General features: G+C 42.3%; 1 protein-coding gene across 8 annotated transcripts in view; it reads left to right on the top strand.

The window, feature by feature from the left end:
• The window catches only part of TMEM241 (transmembrane protein 241), a 204,686-nt gene that overhangs the window by 83,948 nt on the left and 95,034 nt on the right, over positions 1–25,704 (top strand). For all 8 annotated transcript variants that reach the window (XR_003854780.1, XR_003854782.1, XR_003854781.1 and 5 more), the window contains 3 exons: positions 7,256–7,307; positions 23,693–23,741; positions 25,066–25,111. Coding sequence is in view for 3 of the 8 variants with exons in the window: in XM_029591130.1 (XP_029446990.1) it covers positions 7,256–7,307; positions 23,693–23,741; positions 25,066–25,111 (147 nt within the window). In the remaining 5 variants the exon portion in view is untranslated. The remainder of the gene's footprint in view (positions 1–7,255; positions 7,308–23,692; positions 23,742–25,065; positions 25,112–25,704) is intronic.

The raw sequence follows: 25,704 nt of genomic DNA, 5'->3' as shown, positions 1-25,704 counted from the left end.
AAAGGGTCCCTGCCACTGCTGCTGCATACAGACTTTGCTTCATGTTTGCAGCCTAACATTGTTTCATTGCATGGGTGTAGTCCAGCACCTGTAAGGATTTATAAAGGTATACTATAGCCTGTGGGATACTGCCTGTTTCCCCCCTTCCCCCCTCTGTGTGAACTGACAGTGCTACAGAAAATTGCTACTTATTTTACCTTTGTATATTCCTGGGCTTCTCAGATTGCATATGTAATCATTTATCTTAGAATCAGACCTTTTATTCTCAGACAGTTCAGACTTAATACTTAGAATAATACAAACCTATGCCTCTTAGGTAAGAAACTTGGACTATAATCACTAACACAGTACATACTTATAAAGATTAAATTTTAACATATTCTAGATGAACCTAGAGGAATACATATCACAATAACCTTGACTTGCTTCTGATGTTACTAATAAGCTTAGCTAAATAGTCTCAGAACCTTAGAAGATTACCCTCTGTCTTACCACTGAAGATGTCTCTGAGCCGTGAGAGAAGCTGGAGTTCATGGAGAATATCTCTGTTGATGGAAGCATATGTTAGTGTCTCTGCTCGCCTGCTGAGCTAAAAGGACTAATCTGATCCCTTGAGAGGCCATTAAGTGACAGGAAGGAGATTTCTGTTATATGTAGTGCCTTTAAAGTTGTTGGATCCTCCATCAGCGAAGTGGCAGGGAGGAGCAGACTGACCCAGTGTTGTCTTCTTAGTATGTTAATTGATCGCCATTGCCACCACCTCCTGAGTTGTCCTCCCATGCTGTTTTTAAAAGCCAGGATTTCTGTATTCAGGAGTTCATGCATAGTAAAACAAGATCATGAAATAGTCTCTTCTTCACTTCAAACTGCTTTACCTCCCCCCCAGCTTGCCCTCCTCCTTGGAGGGTCATCTGCCTGATGTGTGATCAGGCCATGTGACAGTTGATCAATGTTTGATAAGGTCTCCTTTCTGAAATGTATTGTCCAGTTTTTAGGCAGAACTGAGTTCTGCTGAAGGTCTTAGGTCTGTATTGTCTTAGGTCAGCTTTGTTTTTGGAGAGAAGATTTTATTCTTTCAGCGAGGCCTAGTTAAACAGTGTGTGCTGGCAGACTAGATAATTCAGTCACTTTATTACTGTTCTGGGCAAAGTTCATCATCTCAAGCTTCCATTTTGTGAAGTCAGAATCCATATTTTGCCACATACAGTAGTGAAACTTCAGATATCCTCCTACATACCTATAAGCTTCCCTTCCCCCAAGGCTGAACTCGCCAGCATCTCTGGGTCCAGTGGCTGCCAGGGTTAATTTGAGGCCCTTTCCCCAGTACAAAAAGGCACAAGTTTCTTGTGCTGCCACTGCAACTTTATATGTGTTTTTAAGGGAGGAGAGGGAATTCAGCCACAATAGTGGTAGCAAGGAACCCTAATTTTCATGTTATTCTGTATTGGCGGTGTTTTTTGTTGGAGAACTGGGGGTAGGGTGACCTGTTCTGTGTAGCAATCACTGTGTGTCAGTCACTGTTGAGATCACCATTATTTTTTTAGCTATTCAGGCCCAGGCAGGGGGTTGGAACTAGTGTCATGATGTCAAAGAAGTGAAGCTGCATCTCATAGGAAGCTTTCTAGAACAGGGGTGGCCAACTCCAGTCCTCAAGAGCCACAAACAGGCCTGGTTTTCAGGCTTTCACAATGAACATGCATATGAGAGAGTTGAATGCACTGCCTCCACTATATATAAATATATCTCATGTGTATTCATTGTAGATGTCCTGAAAACCAGGCTTGTTTGTGGCTCTTGTGGACTGGAGTTGGCCACTTCAGCCCTAAAGTATAAGACAGATTAGACACTGGCTTTTATAGTATGGGTCAAAGGTTCCTAAACCTATTCTGTAGGATTTCCCTAGCCAGTCAGGATATCCACAATAAATATGCATAAGAGAAAATTTGCAGTGCAATTTGCAGGCAATTTTAGGGCATAGGGCACTATTTTAGAACAGATAGTTAAACTTTGCACAGAACCCATGGCATCTAAATGCATGAACAGAGAAGGCATGCCGATGGAGACAGTGGACTAATGATCACCAGTGGCACCCAGCAGACAAGCAGGAGCTGTTGGGCAGGTAGTGTTAGAGCGCTTTGCTCATTCATGTTGTAGGTATCATTTGGGGTTCCTTGCCCTGGCACACATTCTCCCCTGTGGCCAAGCCCTGTCCCATTGCCCCTTCTCCCCAGATGTGACAGTCAGGAGGAGGAGGATGTGATTGCTTGTATTGCAGGCTTCTTCTGTGCTCTTCAGTTGTGCTGCTTTGTCATGTATTTGCTCCCACTTCCCTCAGCTCTAGAATTTGTCTTATGTGCTGATAGAGGCTTTTCTTCTGCGTAATTCACAGGAAATTATGCAGAGGAGTATTATTCCATAGGAAATGACTGCATAGTTTGTTTGACCAACCTGAATAATCTTTTTCGTAGCATGAGAAAAAATTGCCATCATTATAGATTATTTGTACATTTGTATGAGTCAGGAATTTTGCATACTCGAGGCCACAGAGCAAGGGCAAGGAAGGGAATGTGGCTGTGAAGGCAATAAAAGGAGAGACTGGTTCCCATGTCTTTATATTGTATTTCTCTGTATCTAACAAACGCCTCAGGTAAAGAGACCAGACATCCCCTTTAATTCACCTGTGAGAGAATCAGAAAAGTGATGGGGAACAGTGAAAGAAAATCTTTCACTATGTTTATTCTAGACTCTAGAGCGTGATGTGAAGGTGTAGAGGAAACATAACAACGTTCCTCTTTATTGAGAAGGGCACTGATGATTAGAATGGCACACTGACAGAGGGACAGATAAATAGAGCATGGTGATAACGGGCTAGAGGAACCGGGAGGTAATAGAAAATATTTTATGATTATGGCGTTTATGATGTATTACTTTGTTGACTTAAACCACTTTGAGCTGTTACTAGAAAAGTGGTATAAAATAGAAGTAAAGATTATGAAATAAAAGAAATAATGCTTGGAGCAAGGGGCTGGTGAGGAACATGCAGAGGGATCTGGTGTTTGTCTGGTTTTCCACCATTTGAATATGGAAGCCGAGTACTTTAATCTGGGCAGACTGAATGGCTCAGTTGGCCTTTATCTGTCAACATTTACTATCACTTTGTAAGAGCAAGGATTCCTAAATCAGTAGGTGTAATGAAAAACGTACAGTAAATATTTTGAAAGATGTCTTGCTAAAGACTGAAGTCTCTGTGTAGTCAGATCAAATGCAAGCCCTGTACGTGTTTTGAATTCCGGAGTCCAAATACTGAAAAAGTTGGAAAGCTGTAGTTTCCTCTGCTCATTTTAAGTTCTTCCCTTTGCTGCAGTTTCTAAATATAATTTAGCTGATCTCATTGTTTCAGGAATTTGAAAAAGCACTTTCAGGTATCATGGGAAAATAATTAACATTTTGGTGTGTTATTGGATTTAGCTCTTTCCTTTTCATTGGTAGCTCAAGGTGAGTTAAATTCAGATACTGTAAAGTATTTCCCCGAAACCAGAGGGCTTACAATCTAAGGGACTGATTTACGAAAGATTTTCTCCCAAGGTGTATCAATGGGGAAAAATGATTAGTAAATCAGGCCCAGGGACGGTAGCTTTAAAACAGCCGCACAGGCATACATCAACAGGCGTGTGCCGGCTCGCGCCCATGGATGCGGCCATTTTTAACATGCGTGCGTATATGCACATGTCTTATGAAATCAGCTGGCCGCGTGTAAATGTGCGCGCCATTTTATATAGATGCGCGCGTATGCTACTTCTACCGCGAAAGTAGGGGGATTTTAATATACACGCGTGCTAACACAATTACCAGTTAAACCAGTTCATTCCCACTTTGCCCGGTTACAGGATAGGACTTCCTAAACCCCCCCCCCCCCAAAAAACTAACTAGCCTCTCTTTTATCCTACCTGCCCCAACCCTTAAAACCCTACTGACTAGCCTAGTAGGGGGACCCCGGTGTACACTTGTGTGCATAAATACTTATACGCTGGTTTCCATTTAAATTCCCAGAACGCCCATGTCCTGCCCCTTTTTTGGGCTTTTTCTTTTGTGCGCATACCGGGAGATAATGCGCATCCATGGACGCTCCTTAAAATACACATGCTGCGTGCCGGCCCAAGAGACGCGTGGTATCTCCCTGATTTGGTGCGCATAGGGCTTTTAAAATCCACCCCTAAGTTTGTACCTGAGGCAGTAGAGGGTGACCTGACTTGCCCAAGCACACAAGGAGCATCCATGAGATTTGAACCCCTGGCTTCCCTGGTTCTTAGCCTGCTGTTCTAACCATTAGGCTGCTATTCCATTCTGTTTGTTTATTTAAAATACTTATTACCTGCACCCTCCAATGTTTGGGACTGGGTACATAGTAACGTACATAAAATGAAGTATAAAACAAGGAACAGCAGGTTGTTTTTTTTTAAAGAAAAATGTCTCCTCTGGATAGGTAAAGATTAAATTTGTAGGCTTATGCATTGTATTTTTGGCCTGAATTGTAGGATAGGTAAATGTCTGTTTGAAAACCCAAATAACCAGCTGGCTGGGTGTGATAGCAGGTAGAAGGTCCCTGGTGTAGTCCTCGAGTTGGGTCTTCTGCGCCCCACCTTGACTGAGGATGCTGAGGAGGCAGCACTTGTGGCCCCCAGGGAGGATGGAGTTCTGGCTTTCATGCAAGGGTGACACCTGCTGGCTGGATTCAGGACCCATAATTTCAGGGGTCCCCCAGACCAGGACTGGGGTAGGAATATAAAACTGGGAGAAAAAGAATCCTTAATTATTTGCAAATAAAGGCTCATGGTGTCAGAATTCCAGCCCTGGTTCTGATTGAGTTGGAAGAACAGGAGGAAATTGCTGAGTATAAAAAAAAAAGTAAAAAAACAAAAATGACAGCTTTATCTGTATATCAAAGGAGAGAAATTGAGACAAAATCATAAGCTATGCCATACTGGGTTAGACCAAAGGTCCATCAAGCCCAGTATCCTGATTCCAACAATGGCCAATCCAAGTCACAAGTACCTGGCAAGTACCCAAACATTAAATAGATCCCATGCTACTAATGCCAACAATTAATGGCAATTTATGGACTTCTTCAGGAACTTATCCAGATCTTTTTTTAAACCCGACTACACTGTCTTAACCACATTCTCTGGCAACGAATTCCAGAGCTTAAATGTGGGTTGAGTGAAAAAAAGGTTTCCCTGATTTATTTTAAATGTGCTACCCAGACCTTATATTATCGGAAAGAGTAAATAACCATTTCACATTTACCATTCAAGACCTTTTATGATTTTGTAGATCTCAAGCATATCCCCCCTAGCCATTTCTTTTCCAAGCTGAACAGCCCTAATCTTTTTAGCCTTTCCTTGTAGGGGAGTAGTTCTATGCCCTTTATCATTTTGGTTGCCCTTCTCTGTCCTTCCTCCAGTGCAATTATATCTTTTTTGAGATGCGGCAACCAAAATTGCACACAGTATTCTAGGTGTGGTCTAGTCATGGTGATAGAGGTATTATGACATCCTTCGTTTTATTTGCCATTCCCTTCCTAATAATTCCTAACACACTGAGCTGAGGATTTCATAAGAACATGCCATACTGGGTCAGACCAAGGGTCAATCAAGCCCAGGATCCTGTTTACAACACTGGCCAATCCAGGCCATAAGAATCTGGCAAGTCTATTCTATGCTACTGTTGCTAGTAATAGCAGTGGCTATTTTCTAAGTCAACTTAATTAATAGCAGGTAATGGACTTCCCCTCCAAGAACTTATCCAATCCTTTTTTAAACACAGCTATACTAACTGCACTAACCACATCCTCTGGTAACAAATTCCAGAGTTTAATTGTGCATTGAGTGAATGTGCCACATGCTAACTTCATGGAGTGCCCCCTAGTCTTTCTATTATCCGAAAGAGTAAATAACTGATTCACATTAACCCATGCTAAACCTCTCATGATTTTAAACACCTCTATCATATCACCCCTCAGCTGTCTCTTCTCCAAGCTCAAAAGTCCTAACCTCTTTAGTCTTTCCTCATAGGGGAGCTGTTCCATTCCCTTTATCATTCTGGTCGCCCTTCTCTGTACCTTCTCCATCGCAACTATATCTTTTTTGAGATGCGGCGACCAGAATTGTACACAGTATTCAAGATGTGGTCTCACCATGGAGCGATACAGAGGCATTATGACATATTCCGTTTTATTCACCATTCCCTTTCTAATAATTCCCAACATTCTGTTTGCCATTCCCAACATTCTGTTTGGGAATCGAATGTGCAATGTAACATTAACTATGATGCCCAGATCTTTTTTCTAATATGGAACCTAACATTGTGTAACTACAGCATGGGTTATTTTTCCCTATATGCATCACCTTGCACTTGTCCACATTATATTTCATCTGCCATATGGACGCCCAGTCTTCCAGTCTTGGAAGGTCCTACTACAATTTATCACAATCTGCTTGTGATTTAACCACTCTGAATAATGTTGTGTCATCTGCAAATTTGATCACCTCACTCATTGAACCCCTTTCCAGATCATTTATAAATATATTAAAAAGCACCAATCCAAGTACGGGTCTCTGAGGCACTCCACTGTTTACCTTTTTCCACTGTGAAAACTGACCATTTAATCCTACTCTCTGTTTCCTGTCTTTTAACCAGTTTGCAATCCACAAAAGGACATTGCCTCCTATCCCATGACTTTTTAGTTTTCTTAGGGACTTTGTCGAATGCCTTCTGAAAATCCAAAATCACCACATCTACAGATTTGTCTTTATCCACATGTTTGTTCACCCCTTAACAAAATGTAGCAGATTTGTGAGATTTCCTTTGGGTAAATCTTTGTTGACTGTGTCCCATTAAATCATTTGTCTATATGTTCTGCGAATAAAAAATATAGAATGATATAGATATTAATTTCTAAATGTTTCTTGTAACTGTATACAGGGTTATATTTAGGTATATACACACTTTATCTATAAAAAGAAAATGACCTTGAAAACCTACTTGACAAAAGAGTAATGGTATATGAAATAGCAAAGTATCAGCGGAATAAAATGCTACAGGAAAGTTAAACCTTTCTTTGTGCACCTGTGGGGTACAGAATCTCATTTACCTGTACAGTGAAATCTTTCACTTGTCATACTAGAGCTCCTAACCCCAGTCGGTGCTGCCTGTGATTAGCATATATACAGGTTCTGTTTTTCTTTTTCTGCTACAGTGCATTATTCCTGTTAATAGCAGCAAGTTGTCTTCCGTTACATGACTCCCAGGTAAGCATGCTTTTTTAAATGTGGGATTTAATACAGTACCTGACCTGGTGATGAAATAAATGTTTGATAGTATAGACATTTTGTGCCAATTTAAACCAAAACTAAACTGAAAATTTTTTATAGTTTTATAGTGCATGGCTGGGATTTTCTCCACTGATTCCTATGGTGCCAAAGCAAATAAGTATTTCGGAGAGATTTGCAAATGAAATGGTGTGGAAACAAGTGTGGGCAGTTTTAGCTTCTTGCTCTCAGTTGACGCTAAAGTCATAGCCCTAGCAATCTATCAGTCTGATGCAATAACCTGCGCATTAAACTGTGTGCTGATTTTCGGCACACAGATTAAAAATTTTTTAAACTCCTGATGCAATAAATTAATACTATGCTAATGATTCGGGATTAAAAAAAAACCCCAAACATAGGGCCTCATTTTCCAATATCGCAGTGGTAACGCATGAGGGGGCGTGTCCTATGCAAATAAGGCATTTTTCGTGCAGTGGGGAAACATCGCCGCACGCGATGTTTTCGCCATTCGCGGAACTGGAGTCGCAAATCGCGAAAACATCGTGCACCGCGATAAAACAACCAATGAATCATCGCAGTACACGAAAGTGTCCAGCCAGGAGTATTGCGGTTCACGATATTCCCAGACAGCCTGTTTCAGAGAGAGAGAGAGAGACAGACTTCCTATAATGCCTATGCCCTAGACAGGTATTTGTATCCCTATGGGAGGGCCACCTAGTAACTCGAGGTGGGGATTAGGTATGAGCGTAGGGGGTTGTGGGCCACTTTCACATTCAACATGAGACCTACGGAAAGAACAGTGGTCTCTAGTGAAGATTTGCTGGCCGTCGGAGTGAGGAAACTCACTCCAAGAAGAGATTTGGGCAACATTCTCTCAACCTAGCTTGTTGTTGCCCAGGTAGAGTGTCCATCAAGCCAGGATACTGAAACGGGCTGTCTGGGAATATCGTGAACCGCGATACTCCTTTACCGGCCTGTAGCGCACAACGTATCGCGAATGAAAGGGTTGTAGCTATTGGCCGTGTTAGGAGCCGCGCTACCACTGCGGCCGTTTCGCCGCACACGATACTTTTACATAAACTCCGCCCCAACTCCACCCACTGAATACTAAATTAAGAATTTGCATTCGCAAATCGCGTTAACGGCTGTTAGTGCGATTTGCGAATTTATCTCCTGCGGTAACTCCTTGGAAAATGAGGCCCATAGACTGCAAAATGTGCATGGGAGCTCTAAGAAGTAGTAGGGTGTCACTAGGACTGAGGAAACATTGGAATGGGAGCCTTCAATAAACATGCTACTGCCCTCTTACCAGTTGGGGCTTGCGCGCCGGTAACGGGTCACCCCCAGGACCAAGAAGCAAAGCTGGCTCAGGGATAGGACAGACTGGAACAGGAGAGGAAGAAGTCTTCAAGGGTACCGGCCACCTTCTCACTCGGGTTGAGCCTTTGAACTCTAGGGGCCGGCAGGTGATACAAGAGCAGGAACTAAAGGGTACCCACAAGGAGCAGGGCCTACTGCAGGATCAAACCGAGACACAACAAGGTGACCACAAAGTTCAGGCAGACAAATACAAACAAACAAAACCAAGACAAGTAGACAGAGGACAAACGAGCTGACAGAAAATGGAAGACCTCAAACAAACCAGAAATAAACAAGACAAGAACAAGCAGCAAGGTAATTACATAGAACAAGAAAGGGTCACTTGAGAGAGAAGGCCAAACACAAGAGTGGAACAATGGAGGGGCAGAACAAGGAGCAGAAGGCCTCCAAGCTGAGGAAATGGTACTGTGAGTGAGACAGGCATTAATGGGTGTGGCAGTGCTGCTTCAGAGAGTCTTCAAGGCATAAGCCTGTGCAGATCAGACAGCAGCCAACTGAGGGCCTCTGGAGGCAGGATTCTCACATTACCCTTTTGGTTTGTGGATGTATCTTTAAGAGCAGAGGTGGAAGTGCCAGAAGAGCTTCAGCAAAGGCATGATCTAAGTTCTGGTCTGTTTTTGTTTTGGCCAGGAGAGGAGGAGGAGAGAATTGTCCCTTCCACCCCCATCAGCTGTTCTGGGCTGAACTTCAGCAGGGACAGGTCCCTGAGAGGTGAAGGAGTTAAAAATAAATAAATAAAACTCCAGCAGTACCAGAGATAAGTATGGGACTGGTACTGGGAAGGCTGCAGAGAGAATGGCTGGTGGTATATGTAATCGATATTCAGAGATTAACTGAAGGCCCATCTCTCTGAGGAGCCACTCTGCTCACATTCTGCAGATTTTATGTCTGAGGGCTCTAGGTATAGGAAGGTAGCTGTGGAGCAGCAGAAATGAGATGTACAACCTGAGCACTGCATGTATCTAGCATATGATTAATTTATCAACGTCTTAAAAACAAATAAGGTGATTCCTCATTCTAGAGTCTTTCTGTTGCAAGAGGCCCAACTCCTGTGCATAATCTTGGTCTCTCTCCTATCTCCCCTCTCTCACCTTTCCTTGAGGATTACACAAGTTTAGATTTTTTTAAGTCTTTTCCCATATGCATTACAGCGAACACCCTCTGGACTGACTCCATCCAGTTTATATCCTTTGAAGGTGTGGTCTCTGGAATTGTACACAGTATTCCAAGTGAGGTCTCACCAGGGAACGATCCAGGGGTAATATCACCTCTCTTTTTCTGCTGACCATTCTTCCTCCTATGCAACCAAACACCTTTCTGGCTTTTACCATTGATTTATCTACCTGTTTGGCCACCTTGAAGTCATCAGATGCAGTCACCCCAAAATCTTGTCCTTCCTTTGTGCTTAGAATTTTACCCACTACTGTACCACTTCCTTGGTTTTTGCAGCCAAAATGTGACTTTGCATATTTTAGCATTAAATCTTAGCTGCCAGACTCGAGACCATTCCTCAAGCTTTGCAAGATCCTTCCTCATGTTTTCCACATTTTCCTGGCTGTCTACCTTGTTGCAGATTTTTAGTATCAGTGACAAAAAGACAAACAATTGTGCTCATTATTTCTGCAATGTCGCTTATGAAGATGTTGAAAAGAGCCGGTCCAAAGATTAATCCTTGTGGCACACCACTAGAAGCACCCTTTTTCCTCAGAGTGCACTCCATTTACCACTACCCTTTGTGGCCTCCCATTCAACCAGTTTCCAATCCAGTCACTCTTAAGGACCATATCCAGGGTGCTCAATTTATTTATGTCACTTATGTGAAATTGTGTCAGGTCTTACTGAAGTCAAAATACACTACATCTAGCACGCTCCGCGATGCAGCTCTCTGGTCACCCAGTCAAAGAAATCAGATCAGATTCGTCTGACTATGCTGCCTTGGATCTTGCAAGCCATTGGATTCCAGAAACTGCACTATCCTTTGTTTAAACAGTGATAGTCTGTTTCATCACAAAGATCAAACTAACCAGCCTGCAGTTCCCAGCCGCCTCCTTTCACTTTTCTGAAGAGGAATCATGTCCTCCTGGCTCCAGTTTTCCGGAACTACTCCTAAAACTGAAGAAGCCGTGAAAAGGTCAGCCAGCGTCGCGGCCAGAATTTCCCTTTGGTGTATCTCGCCCAGCACTATTACTTCAGATCTAATTAGCTCCTCACAATCGCACCTTTCTGAAAATCAATTGAGATTAACCTCCCTTCCAAGTCTATTAGTGTTTGTTTTAACAGAAGGCACAGGAGTGGGGGGGCTCGCTTGTATGGAGCGGCGGTTGCTACCCAAGCAACTTGCTGGGCAGATTTGAATGGACCTTTTTAGGTCTTTTATCTGTGGCTCTGCTCCTGGACCTTCCACAGTGAACGCCGAATAGAAACATTTGTTAAGTAATTCTACTTTTTCCTCCCCTTTACCTCCTGAGTCTCACAATGCCACTTTTTTGCACTTCCTCCTATCACCAACATATCCCCTTTTTACCGTCTTTGCTATTTTTTCTTCTGTTTGCATCTTCCTGTTTCTGCAATCTTTCAGTTCATGAACACTAACCTTATTTCCTTACATTTTTTAGGTACTATTAGAGAAAACCAGAGCAACCTTTCTTTTTTTTTTCCTTTTTTTTCTTTATTTACTTTCCTAACAAAGTTTCGTTGCCCTTTTATGCTACCTCCTTTTCAGTTTTGTACACTGCTCTTCTGCCTTCCCTAGATTTTTTCACATCCGGCTAATAACTCCTTAAGGTGTTCCTCCTAGTTTAACAAAGTTAGTTTTTTCCTAAAGTCCAGGACCCTGGCCTTTGAATGAGCCTTCCTAGTCTGTGGTCTGATACTGAACCACACCATCTGATAATTACTGGATCCCAGATGATCATTCACTACAACATCAAGAAACACTGTCCCCATTAGTAGGCGAACAGGTCCAGCATGGCTCCCTTCAATGTGAGTTTCATTACCAGTTGATGGAGCAGTTTTTGTTTTCCCTGCAGAGAATCCAGGATCTTCCTGCCTCCAGAAGACACCCCAGCTGGGATATCCCAATCAACATCTGTCAGATTGAAATCCCCTAGCAAAAGCACCACCTTCTTTTTTTTTTTTTTTTTTTTTTCATAGCAATTTTGTGAATATTCTCCATTAAACCTCTATCCATATCTTCTGTCTGTGATGGAGGTCTATATATTACACCAGTATAAATAATGTTCCATTCCCTTTTTCCAGATTTAATCTACAGTGCCTCCTTTTTATGTAATAATCCCTGCATTTCTATTGCTTTAATACTATTTTTATACGTGGCACCACTCTTCCATTTCTTCCTACCCTGTCCTTCCAGAATTGATCGTAGCACAATATAACTATATCATGCTTCTGGTTTTCCATGTATCACATGTACCAGCTTCCTGTTACAATTTGGGATGCACAAAAAGACATACAGAAGTGTATTTAAACTGGAAAAGAACCAGACACACCGGATAAGAGGTTGACAAACATTTGAGATGTTTCACAGATCTTCCACTTTGAATGCTGGGTTAACACTCTAGGGCCTCAGCATGGATGATGTTCTGCTGTGGCCCAGTTTGTACATTTGTGCTGGGTTTTGTTTTTTTTTTTTAATTCTGGACCTTCTGTTGTCTAGATCTTGCATTTTCAAAAATTTACATACATAAAAATTGGCATATACATGCATAAGTAGTCTCTGCTTGTGTATTCTGTATTTTATAAAAGTAGAAAATATGCATATTTATTTACTTTCACGAGCTCACATACGCATGTAAAAAAAAAAAAAAAAAAAAGGGGGCAGTTTAGGGATGTTCCGGAGTGGGGCCAACACTTTAGCGTGTAAGTTGCTAATTTAAAAAGCACGCATGAACATTTGCCAACTTACTTGTGTATTGTTATATTTGCTAAGTATCTACTGAAGTGATATTAAAAACGTTTTCTGAGTGGGAGGTCTGGGTGAATTGGTGGGAGTTTAGGTTAAAGAACGAGGAGAGTCTCGATGACCTGGAAAAGGACTGGGTAAACTGGTGGATTAACTGATAAAACTGGTAATTTCCTTTGACGTGTGACATTTTGGTGTCCTCGTCCCTTCATCCTGTGAGATCTCCTGCCCAGGTCCATTTGGGCCACTCTCCATGTGGCCGCTGCTCAGCCTGTCCCATGTCTAGTTCTTTGTCTACCTTCATACGCCCACAAACGGGCAAACAGTATCCCCACCACCCTACCTCTGCTACCTCGGACTGTCAAACCAAGGGAGTTATTTGGTATTACCTGCCCTTTCTCACTTGTCTACATTGACAAAACTGCACGCATTTTAAAGACATGTATGTTCAAACATTTTTCATGTTTACATCACTCGAAACTTGAGGTTCCTTTAGTTGCCCACTGGCATGAAAAAGGTCATGCCCTAGAGGTGATATTTCCTTCACCCCGCGGTGGGAATGTTTTCAGTCTTTTTAACCTGCCATGCACAACGCTGGCTTTATGAATTAAATTCACTTGCACATCATAGGGTTTGGTTTACAGAAGTTCTGATACGTTGCTGCTGTCACTTATTGTAGCCCCGCCTTCCATATGACATCATCCTCACTGATGGGTGCCGAAGTTTTTTGGTGTGCGAAACCTACTCTCTCTAACACTCTCTGCATTTGCCGGCGGCTCTTTGCTTTTAAGCTGCCTTGAATGTTTGTTCAAATCTGTCATAAATGATTGTATGAAAATATCATCCGTTAAATGGTATGTACACCTTATTCATTTCAGAGCCTCTCTGCTGCTGTCTCTTGTGGATCTGTTTATCAGATGTTTTCTTGTTTTTAATTTTAGAGTGGTTTTCACCTGTCCCTCCCAATGCAGCCTTGGAAAACACTGTCCCCTGTCAGGGGACTGACTTGTAATTCACCATACCTTGGACTCGATGACCACTCTCTTTGATCTGCGATTTATTGGATATTTGATGATTTAATTAAAGATTGAATATCTTTTGTGATGAAAAGTGGATCATCTTTAGCCTGTGGATATTTACAGATCATATGAATCATGTTTGCCCCACACTCTACCTAATTTGCTTTATTTCTAAATGAATACCATGTTATGATATTAGTCTACTTCTGGATAAAGCTGAGCTTTTTTTCTCTAATACTTTCTCCCTCCCTCCCTCCCTCCCTCTCTCTCATTTTTCTTCTCTTTTTTTTTTTTTAAATTTTTTTTTTTAATTTAACCAAAAGCATAAACAGATTTCCACCAACAGTACATTAACAGATGAGGCAGAGATTTGTTGAGATAATATGGCAAATAACCACTAATGCAAATGCTTAGAACAAAAAAGAAAACCCCACAAATTTACCTTTTGGGTTTATCTCTCCCCCGCCCCCCCCCCCTCCATAGATAACACACAATCTTAAGGGAGAGTAGATATTTTATAAAACTTCCAAAAATAGGCTCATGTCATTTCTCTCATTTCTGTTCTGTTTCCTCCCGTAAACTCTCCATTCTCAACATTCCTAGCAGCTCACATGTGGACAGCATAAACCCTGTCTTTGACGAATCCATATTTTTCAGTTCATGTATTGCTAAATTTCAAAGATACCAACTTTTATTACTTATATCTGCCCATTCTTCTTTCAGGTGGCCTCTACTGCTAGCTAATCATCTACAATTAGCTAATCATCTCATTTACCCCTACATCTACCCCATTCTTCAACTAGTATTCAATTCTGCAAGTCACCTTCTCTTGTGACTCCTACCATTCCTTCAGTTCTCCTCCTTTAACAGGCCAATGCAGTATCTGCGCGTAGAAAGCGGGCGCTCAACACTGAGCGCCCGCTTTCTTTACACGCGACCAACCACCTCTCCTGGGGACCTGACGCTATTTTCAAATGACCTACCGTACTAAAAAGGACGCGCTAGGGAAAAATGTGCGTCCCTAGCACCTCAAGTGCCTAGGAGGCAGGGCTAGCAGCCCATGCCTGACCTGCCCTAAGCTCCCTCTCCCCAAGGTCTGGCCTCAGATTGGTCCTTTTAACTGACATTTGTCAGTAAAAGGACCAATCCCCTTTCAGGGCAGCCTTCTGAAAGATGATTGGTCCTTTCACTGATATGTGACAATGAACGGCCCAATCAGCAATAAATGGAGTGAATAAATTAATATTAAATGCCCGACACTTTAATATTGATTTATTCACTCCTTCACTTATTGCCGATTGGTCCGTTCACTGTCACATGTAAGTGAAAGGACCAGTCTCCTTTCAGAAGGCTGTCCTCCGTGGAAAGGACCAATCAGGAACAGCCCTGAAAGTAAAAAAAAAAAAAAAAAAAAAAAAAAAGCAGTATTTTCAGTATGCTTTTTTGGCTACTCAGAAATTAAGGCGGGCAGTTGGGTGCTCGTTTTGGATGTGCTAACCCCTGTTTTGCATCGGGGGTTATGGCTGCTTGTCCAAAATGCGCGTCTAACAGAGCGTTGAGCCGTGCGCTGCGGCCAGCACACCATACTGCATCGATGTGTTAGAGTTTTCTGTGGTTCCTAGTTTTACACATCTAGTATAAAATCTCCAGCTGGTTAAAGCCCTGTGCTCTCAGCTGTTCATCACCTGTTGTGTTCCCCTTCATTCTTACTCTTCTCCTTGCATTGTTTCTCATTGCCCATTTTCTGTGGAATAAACTTCTAGAGCAATACAGTAGGTACTATTTTACTTTTTCCCAGCTTTAAAGATGCACTCTTCTTTTTCACTAGAACAGGTTATTGATTAATTATGCGCCCTCTGTAAAAATAGCTTTTTATGTCATGAAGTGATTTTGTTACACACTACCAACATCGCTATGCCCAGGAATTTTGTGGAAATGCAGAGGACTATTAGTAAATAATTTCAGAAATAATAACCGAGTAAATATTTTAATTGATACAGCAGAAGTAATAATGTTTACCATGGGTATTTTAGAAATATTGCATAGTACAACATGGGAACAGTTCCCTCTTATCAGAAGCTCAGGCCAGACAGGGATCAGTGATCATTACAAGCCCTTGAGGTTCAGAAGCAGGATCTCTTACAAAAAAAGATGAGAGCAGATGAGCATCACAAAACCCATTTCTTCAGTCTATTCATGATGCAGTACTGCAGAGCTCTCGTCTACATAATCAAAGGATCCACTGTGCTTATCCCATGCTTTCTTGAGTTCTATTCCTGTTTTCTCCTCCCAGCACGTCGTATGAGAGACTTTTCCATGCATCTGCCACACTTTCTGTGAAGAAGTATTTCCTTATTTTACTCCCAAGTCCTGACCCCCTTCTGAGTCCATGATTTCTTTTTTTTCTAAAACTTCCTTTTTATTTCAGATTACATGCTATTTGTGTATTCTTTACCTTTTAAGAGTTTTGGGTCTTTATTATCTCTCTCTTCTTATAGTCACACACTGGATGATGGCATATAGGGACCAGTTGGCTCACCCAGTCTCCTCTCTGGTTCTCTACAGTTTTAGTAGATGAATTTATAAATTCCTATACTTAAATCAACACCAGCTACCCCTCACATGCCAACTCTGCTCCTACCCCTAACCCTCTCTATTAGGGGTGCTGAAACCGGTCCTATCCCACCTAGCCAGTTGGGTTTTCAGGAAATCCCTAATGCATATGCATGAGAAGTATTTGCATACACAGGAGGTAGTGCATGTAAATAAATCTCATGCATATTCATTAGGGGTATCCTGAAAACCTGACTGGTTGGGGGGGGTGGAGAGCCATAGGACTAGTTTGCGCACCCCTGCTCCATATCTGACTCAAGCATGTTTAAATTGTTAGTGTGCTGGCCTCTGTCATCTCTGCAGCTAGGCTGTTCTAGGAAACTGTCTTTCTCTTTGATTCTTACAAGTCTCATGCTTAATCCAACACTCAGAACCCCCTCCCGTGTCTTACCATCAAGATTTGTAATAAGGACATAACATTTGCCATACTGGGTCGGACTAAAGATCCACAAGCCCAGTATCCTCTTTCCAGCAGTGGCCAGTCCAGGTCACAAGTACCTGGCAGGATCGCAGAAGGGAGATAGATTCCATGCTGCTTATCCAAACAGCTACCAAACCTGATAAGGCTGTTGTCCAAACATCTGGCAGCTGCATGCTTGTTGTCAGGGGTGTACATTGTTGACTGCATGTGGGTTACCCGCCCCCCCACCCCCCATCTTCTTGGAAGTTAAATGCAGCTGCGCCACCATGCTCGGCATCTTGGAAGTTAAATGCAGCTGCGCTACCATGCTGGGCACGTTGGCTTATATTCTCCCCTCTTGATTCCTCCAAGGTTCCGTATGATAGAGGAAGCTGGATTTTTTTCTCACTCATTTTTTGCTGTCCTTTACCTGTCCCCAACCTGCCCTTACCATTGTGCCCTATGTCTCTCCCAAGCATGCTTAAATGATGTCCTCTTTTTGGTTATTCTCCAAGGACAAAGCAACTCCTTGCAATTCCATATCCTTTTCTATTACCTCTATGGAAAATTTCACCTTCTCGTACTTTACTGAAATTTGAAAAATGTTTGGATATTTATATCGAGGCTTCCCAAACCTATCTTGGGGACCCCACTGCTAGTCAGGTTTTCAGGATATCCACAATGAATATGCATGAAATAAATGTGCATGTCATGGAGACAGTCTATGCAAAATCATCTCCTGCATATTCGTTGTGGATATCCTGAAAATCCGACTGGCTATAAAGTCCCCAGGACAGGTTTGGGAAGCCTTGATTTATATCATATTCCCCTTTCCTTTCATTCCTTTAGCAAATCCATTTTGAGTATCATAAGCCTCTCTAGGGTATGGGTTGTAGGTCCTGTATCATTTTAGTAGTCTGCTTCTGAACCACTTCCATCCTCTCACTGTGCTTAAGAATGCATGGCTTTCAGAACTGAACACTGTACTACTCAAGGTAGGATACAAGCTAGTGATCTCTACAAAAGAACACTACCTCTTTTTTTCTTGTTGATGATATATCTACTAATGCAATCATGTATACTGTTAAATTTCCCAGTTGCTTGGGACGGAGCAGAGGAAATATTTACCTGTGAGAGAATTTCTAACCAGCTGAGTTTTGATTTCTTCCTGAAGGGGTAGAGCAGACGCGTTTTCCCGGCCCCTGGAGCCCCGCCCACGAGTTGACGACGCCGACGTCATCAGCTGGGGACTGGCAGTATAAAAGCTGGTCTCCCTCGGCGTTTGATGGACGGAGCAGAGGAAATATTTACCTGTGAAAGAATTTCTAACCAGCTGAGTTTTGATTTCTTCCTGAAGGGGTAGAGCAGACGCGTTTTCCCGGCCCCTGGAGCCCCGCCCACGAGTCGACGACTCCGACGTCATCAGCTGGGGACTGGCAGTATAAAAGCTGGTCTCCCTCGGCGCTTGTCGCCGTCCGGCGCGTGTCGCTATAGACTGAAAATTTTGAGTATTTGAAGAATTGGAGAGGATTTAAAATGGCTCTCTGACTTGATGCATTTTCTGACGCTCCTGCCTTTCATTTTCTCATATTGGACTTTTCTTAATAATTTCTCCTAAATGCCGCATAAAAGAAAGGGGAAGGTGAGGGTTTACCTACCCGAGCCCTCACCAACCGCAGGACAGCGGGTAATCACCGAATATGCATCTCCCATTCCATCAGGAACAACGAGCCCCGCTAGCGGTATGGGAAGAGGAGTCCCCTCTCCGCTTGGGGAAATATCGTTGTCCCCCCCAGAACCACGATTACCGCCGAACGCTACCTCAGCGTGTATAGCCGGGAAAGTTGAGTCGCCAGTGCGAAGAGCTACAGGAGCGATTTCTTTGGGCGGACTCCCGGGAAGTACCGCGAATGTGGAGGGATCACCCGATGCCACGAGCCCTCTTGAAACTGCAGCAAGGAGTGAGTACCAAAATGAGGATATGTTGCAGAGAACTAGAACAGCTGTGGGTGGAGGGGAGACATCGGGTGGCCTAGTAAGAGGTCCCATAGAGGTGAAAAGACCGGCGGAAATCACAATAGAGTCCCTTTGGGATTTGGTTGCGGGGTTAACCATGGCATTTAATGAGCAAACCCAAAAAACGGAGGAAATTTCACTCAAAATGGACTCTATCGAAAAGCAATTACATCTGAGGGGAACAGAACAATCACAAGAATTACAGCAAGTAAAAACAGATTTAAAACAAATGTCGGATATCAATGCTGTATGTGTGAAAGACCAGGCAGTCTTAACACGACGGCTTGAATCTGTGGAAAATTATCTCAGACAACTAAACCTAAGGGTTTTGAACTTTCCAAAAGTGGTGGGGGAAATTCCATTACTGACTTTCAAGAGATATCTGAAAGAAATCCTACAGATTCCAGAAGAGCAGATACCAGCTGTAAAAAAGATCTTATTTTTAAGACAAAGACAGAGTCAAATACAGATATCCCCAGTAGGGGATATTGGGAATTTTAATAATCTATCTGAATATTTGGAAAGCTCTGGACTAGAGATATGTGAAAGAACTGTACTCTTTGTTTCTCTGTTTTCAGAGTTCGACAGAGCCCTAATTATGAAACATTACTTTAAAGCAATTAATATAACATATTTGGGTGGATTGATCCGTATTTTCCCTGATCTTTCCAGAGTTACACAACTACGCAGAAAATCCTTTATAACAATGCGCCCTGAAGTTATATCTCTTGGTGCAAATTTTCTTTTGCGTTATCCTGCAAGATGCGTAGTAAAATACTCTGGGAACACATATATTTTCTTTAATCCAGAACAGTTAAGGGGCTTCATAGATGCTAGAAAGGAAACCCCTATAACCTAAAAGATCTGGTTCTAATTTATAAAGGAATGGGTTGATAAGAGAGTATTGGTTTAAATCTTCCTTCTCTCCTTTTTCTATTTTTTCTTTTCTTCTGTTCCTATTTCCCATTATTACCTAGAAAAATTGGGGATAAACATTTCAGTTTAAAAATAGTTGTATTATTACAATTTATTTGGTGTAACACTTTTCTTTTGAATATTCCTCTTGATTGAATGCAAAGGATTCTTTGTGTATAAAATGTAAAATTGAATAAACAAATAAAAAAAAAAAAAAATTTCCCAGTTGCTTTATCTTATTAACTAGTTATTTTTAGGGTAGCCAAAGTGATTACATATCTCATTCCTATTTGAGTTTCCAGTTCTTGTCCTTCTGATTAATATAGTTTGGTTATGATTAATAGACTTTTTCACTACAAATGCAGGATTGTACTCTTTTTTTTTTTTTTTTTTTTTTTTTCGCTTTAAAGCTTGTTTTCTCAATCTTTGACCATTCTTCCAGGTTCTTCGAGTCCCTTTATTTTTGTTCACCCCCTTTTGGCATGTTTATTCTTACAGATCATTAATAAAGAAACATTTTTCCTTCAAGTTCTACAATAATTTTGCTAATAGAGACCTTGGTACTAGGAGAGGTTCTTTCAATCTCTGTGTACCCAACAGGTCCTATTTCTTTTACCACTGTGGACTTCATTAAAGTGACTGACTGGTAGAGATTTCTGGTACAATGAAGCGTGTTTAGATAAGAAAATGCCTTCTAAAGAGAGAGAAACAAACTAGGGAGGTTTCCTCTTTCCAAAAGCGCTAAGACAACAGTACTGCGTTTCTTACCAATGTAAAATGGAGCTGTGGGCAACCAGCAACTCAACTCACACAGAAACAGGAAGCAAGTAAGTACATATAAAGCAGTATGAAGGCTCTAATAGTTCAAAACAGTTGACTATTAGCTGCTAAATCACTATGGCACAATGACCAGAATTGCATTTCTCAGTACCGCACCTTTAGTAAATCATGCGGTATTTTCCCTGGTGGCAAAATATCCCCAGGCAAAATATGGAACCTCAGCTGCTTCTGTGAAATCCCATGCAGTGGCGGTCCCACCACCTGGGGCAGCAATCTTGTTAAAGGGCCCAACAAAATGAGGCCCCCCCCCCCAAGTAGAACAAAGCCCTTCCAAGGAGTCTGAAGAGACCTCTGTCCCACCCCCTGCCTCCCCTTAATGGGGGGCCCTAGTGCACAAATAGTAAAAAAAAAAAAAAAAAAAATGGCACACGCCCTGCTCCCTCCCTCCCAGACTCCACTCCTGTCGTGATCAGGGCATAAGAAGCGCACAGGCCGGGCTACATCAACTTTTCAGTGATAGCGCTGGGCCCAGAGCTTAGGAGGTGCTCCAGGCCCCACTAGACCACCAAGGGTCTTAAAAGGTAAGGCTAGGAGGGGGGATAATGGGAGGGGCTAGGATTGCAAGAGAGCTTGGACGTTGGGGAGGGAGTAAAAAAAAAAAAAGGGGGGATGGAGTTTGGAAGGCAGGGGAGGGGCCTATGCTGTTAATCATTCACTTTTTTTTTTTTTTTTTTTTTTTTTTACTATTCATGCATTGGTGCAGTGTCAAGGCAGGGTAGGATGGGGGGGTTCATTCTTTCTGGGGGGGGGTGCACTTTGTTGGGCACTCACACCCTTTAACCCATTAACCCAGGAGCATCAGGATGCGTGTTAGCGTCCTGATTGCTCCCGGAGGCAGTTAGCTACAACAAGAGTTATAGCTCATTTTCTAGAAAAAATAATGCAGCTGTGATTTTTTTTTCAGGCAAGCTGTTATTTTATTTACATAAAATTAGATGATGATATATTTGAAATGTACAAATAGAGTTTAATTTTAAAAATTATCTAATAGAGCTGCCCTGATACCATTCTTGCGGTATCGGGGCAGAAATAGCATGCAGCATTTAAAATATCAATCACTATCACTGCATTAAGGTGTTTCTTGCATGGTAAACACCGAATGCAGCTTATTAAATGACCCCCCTAGGTTTATACCTGAGGCAGTGGAGGGTGAAGTGACTTGCTCAAGGTCACAAGGCACATTAGTCGGAGAAATGGGATTTGAATGCTGGCTTCATTGGTTCTCAGCCTATTGCTGTAACCCAGGGATGGCTAATTCCGCTCCTCGAGAGCCACAAATATGCCTGGTTTTCAGGATAACTGCAATGCCATATGCATGAGAGATATTTTTCATACAATGAACGCAGTGCATGCAGATCTATCTCATGCATATTCATTGTAGATATCCTAAAAACTTGACCTGTTTGTGACTCTCGGAGATCAGAGATGGCCACCTCTGTTCTAACCACAACTTCTGCCCAAGCAGTCCCAAGAATGCTTTTATATCTCTGCTAGAAGTAGAACCGGATAAGTATTTAACAGTCATGTCACAATCTTAATTTTGCCCCCAAATTTATTTCTCTGAGAAAATGCCCAACCAGGCAGAGTTTCTTCCTCCTGTGGGATCCCTTGTCACAACTTCCTGAGTTCTTTACCATAGTCCTCCACCTTCCTCTTCTCTCTCTCTCTCTCCTGTAGTTGCCTTTGCAGGACTTTTTAATGTATTGCCACGCCATGAAGAAGCTGTGTAGTGATTATTCTTTGGGGATGTATTGTTGACTTGCTGCCCTTATTCTTCCTGACCCCAGTATATTAGGAAAGGATTATAGTTTATGACTGTGCTGTTAATTCTCCAGACCTCTTTGTTTGCCCTCATTGGTTTCCATCCCGTGCCAGGGTTTATGGACCTTCCAAGAGGGGACCCTAAACCACAGGACCTCTGTGCCAAACTGCTGGAGCCTGAAGCTGCAGATGCCGCAACATTATTTGTTATAATTATTAGAATTCAAACTTGCAGGTTCTGAGTACATCGGCAATAATAATCCGCTGCACTGCTGCTTTAAAAGTATTTAAGCTTGTTTGTTTGTACTGGAGCAGAGGCATTTTAATAATTGCCATTTATTTTAAAATAAAGACATTTCCAGAGTGCCTAGCAATTTAAAAAAAATCAGCATGCCTTGCTATATAATAGATATTTTGACCATTTTGTTTTGATGGCAGGCTATTAAGTGAAGCACCAATTATCGGCTTGGCATGCAGAGCTGTCAGGTTCTCTCCATGGGAAGCCACCCGCTTCACATTTGCTTTGTGTTGTTGCTTTCTAAATTAAATGTCAACAGTAGCAGCACTGTATAATCACATTAGCTTATTAATTAATTTTTATTTAAAATACTTCTAGCCCACGTTATATAATAAAATAGCTTTAAGTAGGTTACAATTTCAACACAAACAACTTTAAATAGAAACAGTTACGGACAAGGCAAAATATTAGCAGCACAGACCATTTAGAATAACATAAGTGAGCATTCAGGATCCTCTGTTGATTGACATCTACTGTGGCCCTTTGCTGCTAGAACAGATTGAGAAAAGGCTATGATTAGACTAGAAATACATGAAATACGTATTTTGCTTGAAGATGTAAGCAAACAAATATTTTGGTACGTGCAGTGTCTAATATGTAGAATGCCAATGATAACCAGTAGCCATGTTAAAGCCTTTATTTAATGCAAATCACATCTTTTTTAACTTGATGGTTGGGTTCATGATGTCAGGCACTGCAAGGAATCTGAGAAAAAACACAGTATGGCCAAATGGAGTGGAGCAGCTCACCAAGGTCCTGTAGAGAGAAGGAAACAAACTCAAGAAGAAGGAAATACTCTCACAGCATGGTTTTGCCTGAAAATGTTTGTTCTAGATTTCATTTAACACAGGGCAGTTAGGTCCAGTGTGCCTCACAAAACAGGGCCATTGTGAACCAGGCTATATGATGCTGTCTCTGGGCTCTGTTCATGTAGTATAGGTAATTCACTCAACCTTTGGTTTCATGGTTTATGATGTGTTTAGAAAAGCTACTTGTTGGGTTTTAATCTAGTGCAGCATTTTGTTCTGCTGTAGCAGTCCAATGCTGCCATAATCCCTCCTTTTCGCAAATACTCTTGTCTCTTGGCATGTGATATCTTGAGATCAGCAATTTCTCTTACACTTATCTTGGGGAACCATATAGCCAGGAAAGTATAATACACATTTGTCAATGTTCCCTTCAGTCTGTCTTCTTTTGTTGCAGTTTGATCCAGATGGCTATTTTTGGGCTGGAGTTCATTTGATATGTGTTGGTAAGTTGAACATTATTTGAGAGAATGGAAATCTCCGATGACTAAACAAAAGCATTCCTAAGAGGATGTGGAACCTGAAATACAAGATGCTCTTTTTATTGGCTCCCCATCGCCTTCCGTTCCCAGTACAAAACACTCACCATCCTCCATAACACTCTATACAATAACAACTCACCCTGGCTTGAAAATATGCCACAATTCCGCCAAGCTAATCGCCCCACGAGAAACTCCCTTGCTGGCACTCTCCAAATCCCCTCACTTAAAATTGGGCACCTTACCACTACCAGAGATAGAGCCTTCTCTATTGCGGGCCCCACACTTTGGAACTCCCTCCCCGTCCACCTCCGCCTAGAACCATCCCTGAGCCACTTCAAAAAAGGAATCAAAACATGGCTCTTTAGACAGGCATACCCCAACTCCTCTCAATCCTAATTTTGTCCTACGAACCACCTCAGCTCACACTCAGCCTTCATACCACCCCTCCCTGTTTCCTTCCCTTGCACTCCTAGCCCCCCTTTACCCCTCCCTCTCACCCCCTAGCAACCCCTCCCTCAAAGTACCCGTGCCTTACTGTACCCCTCTTCACTCTACCCCACCCGCCCCTCTCCCCCTGCTCCCTCCCTCCTTTCTCCCCCCCCCCACTAGCTTTTAACTATACATATGTGCACTTGCCTCCTCTTACTGTAAATAAGCCCTCATATGCTAATTTCTCAAGTGTACATGCCTCGCTTAATTTGTTTATAAGTTCTTTTGCATATTTAACCCTAACTTGAATGCAAAAAGTTGTAATTCTGCTGTTGACTCTCTTCCTTTGTACTTTGCATATTACCCAGTTAGCCCCTCCCTTGTTCATTGTAATTTCCCTTCTCAGTTACTTGTAAACCGACATGATGTGTCCTACGAATGCCGGTATAAAAAAAAGTGTTAAATAAATAAATATATACCGACATTTGATCTGAGATATTACATCAGTTTACATTCAGGTACTGTAGGTATTTCCCTATACCCAGAGGGCTTATAATCTAAGTTTGTACCTGAGGCAATGGAGGGTAAAGTGACTTGCCCAAGGTCACAAGGGGCAACAGTGGGACTCGAACGCTGGTCTCCTGGTTCGGAGCCCACTGCTCTAACTACTAGGCTATTCCTCCTCCCTTTCCAGGGAATGAATTGCCTAGATGTCTTTTGGATCCAGAAGACATCTAGGCGGTTGATTAAAATGTATTTTAGCTTGTGTATTGCAATTTACAACTGGGTTTTGGAAAGCAACAGCAATGAAACTAATAATTAACTATATACCAGTGATGGATTGTTACTTCTGTTACAGGAGGTTACAAAGCATTTCAGAAGTCCCAGAAATCAACTATCATAAGGTAACTTTTGAATCTGTTTGCACAAGGAAACACTGATGTCCTACAGAGGAGCTTAGTGTTATGGTTATGAGGTGTTGGAGTGGATTCTTGGGTACTGCGGTGATGGCCACTCCCACGGGGAGGAGCCCCGTGAGGAACCACAGTACTAGGCTAGACTCTATACATGCAGACACAGAGAAGTTGTATTTATTGTACAGCTTGATGGTATTGTTCAGGGAGCAGTGAAGGTAACCCAGTGAAGTAGTCCAGGGGTCCTCAGCAGAGGAGACCAGTCTCACACTTGAGTAGGTGATAGGCAGCGCGGCGTAGCAGGGACAGGTCCCGGATGTAGACACAGAGCGCTGAAGCTGAAGGTGAGACAGACTGAGAGGGTTAGTACTCACTGAAGCAGAAGCTGTATCATTGAAGGTCCTGGCAGGCAGAAGTTGTTCAGTGGCAGGCACCAGATTAGGGAGAGCAGGCCCTCGAGGAGCGAGTACCCGGTATCCCAAGATAGGTACCTGAAATAGAGTAGAAGGGTCCCCGAGGAGCGGGTAACCCAGGTTAGTGAAGAAATACCCCAAAGGGCAGAGAGAGCTTCCTGCGGCAGCTGG

The sequence above is a fragment of the Rhinatrema bivittatum genome, chromosome 2 (assembly GCF_901001135.1).
Source record: "Rhinatrema bivittatum chromosome 2, aRhiBiv1.1, whole genome shotgun sequence".
In the NCBI taxonomy this organism is placed as follows: Eukaryota; Metazoa; Chordata; class Amphibia; order Gymnophiona; family Rhinatrematidae; genus Rhinatrema; species Rhinatrema bivittatum.
Note: the sequence above shows the minus strand (reverse complement) of the source record. Positions and strands in the feature narration are given on the sequence as shown.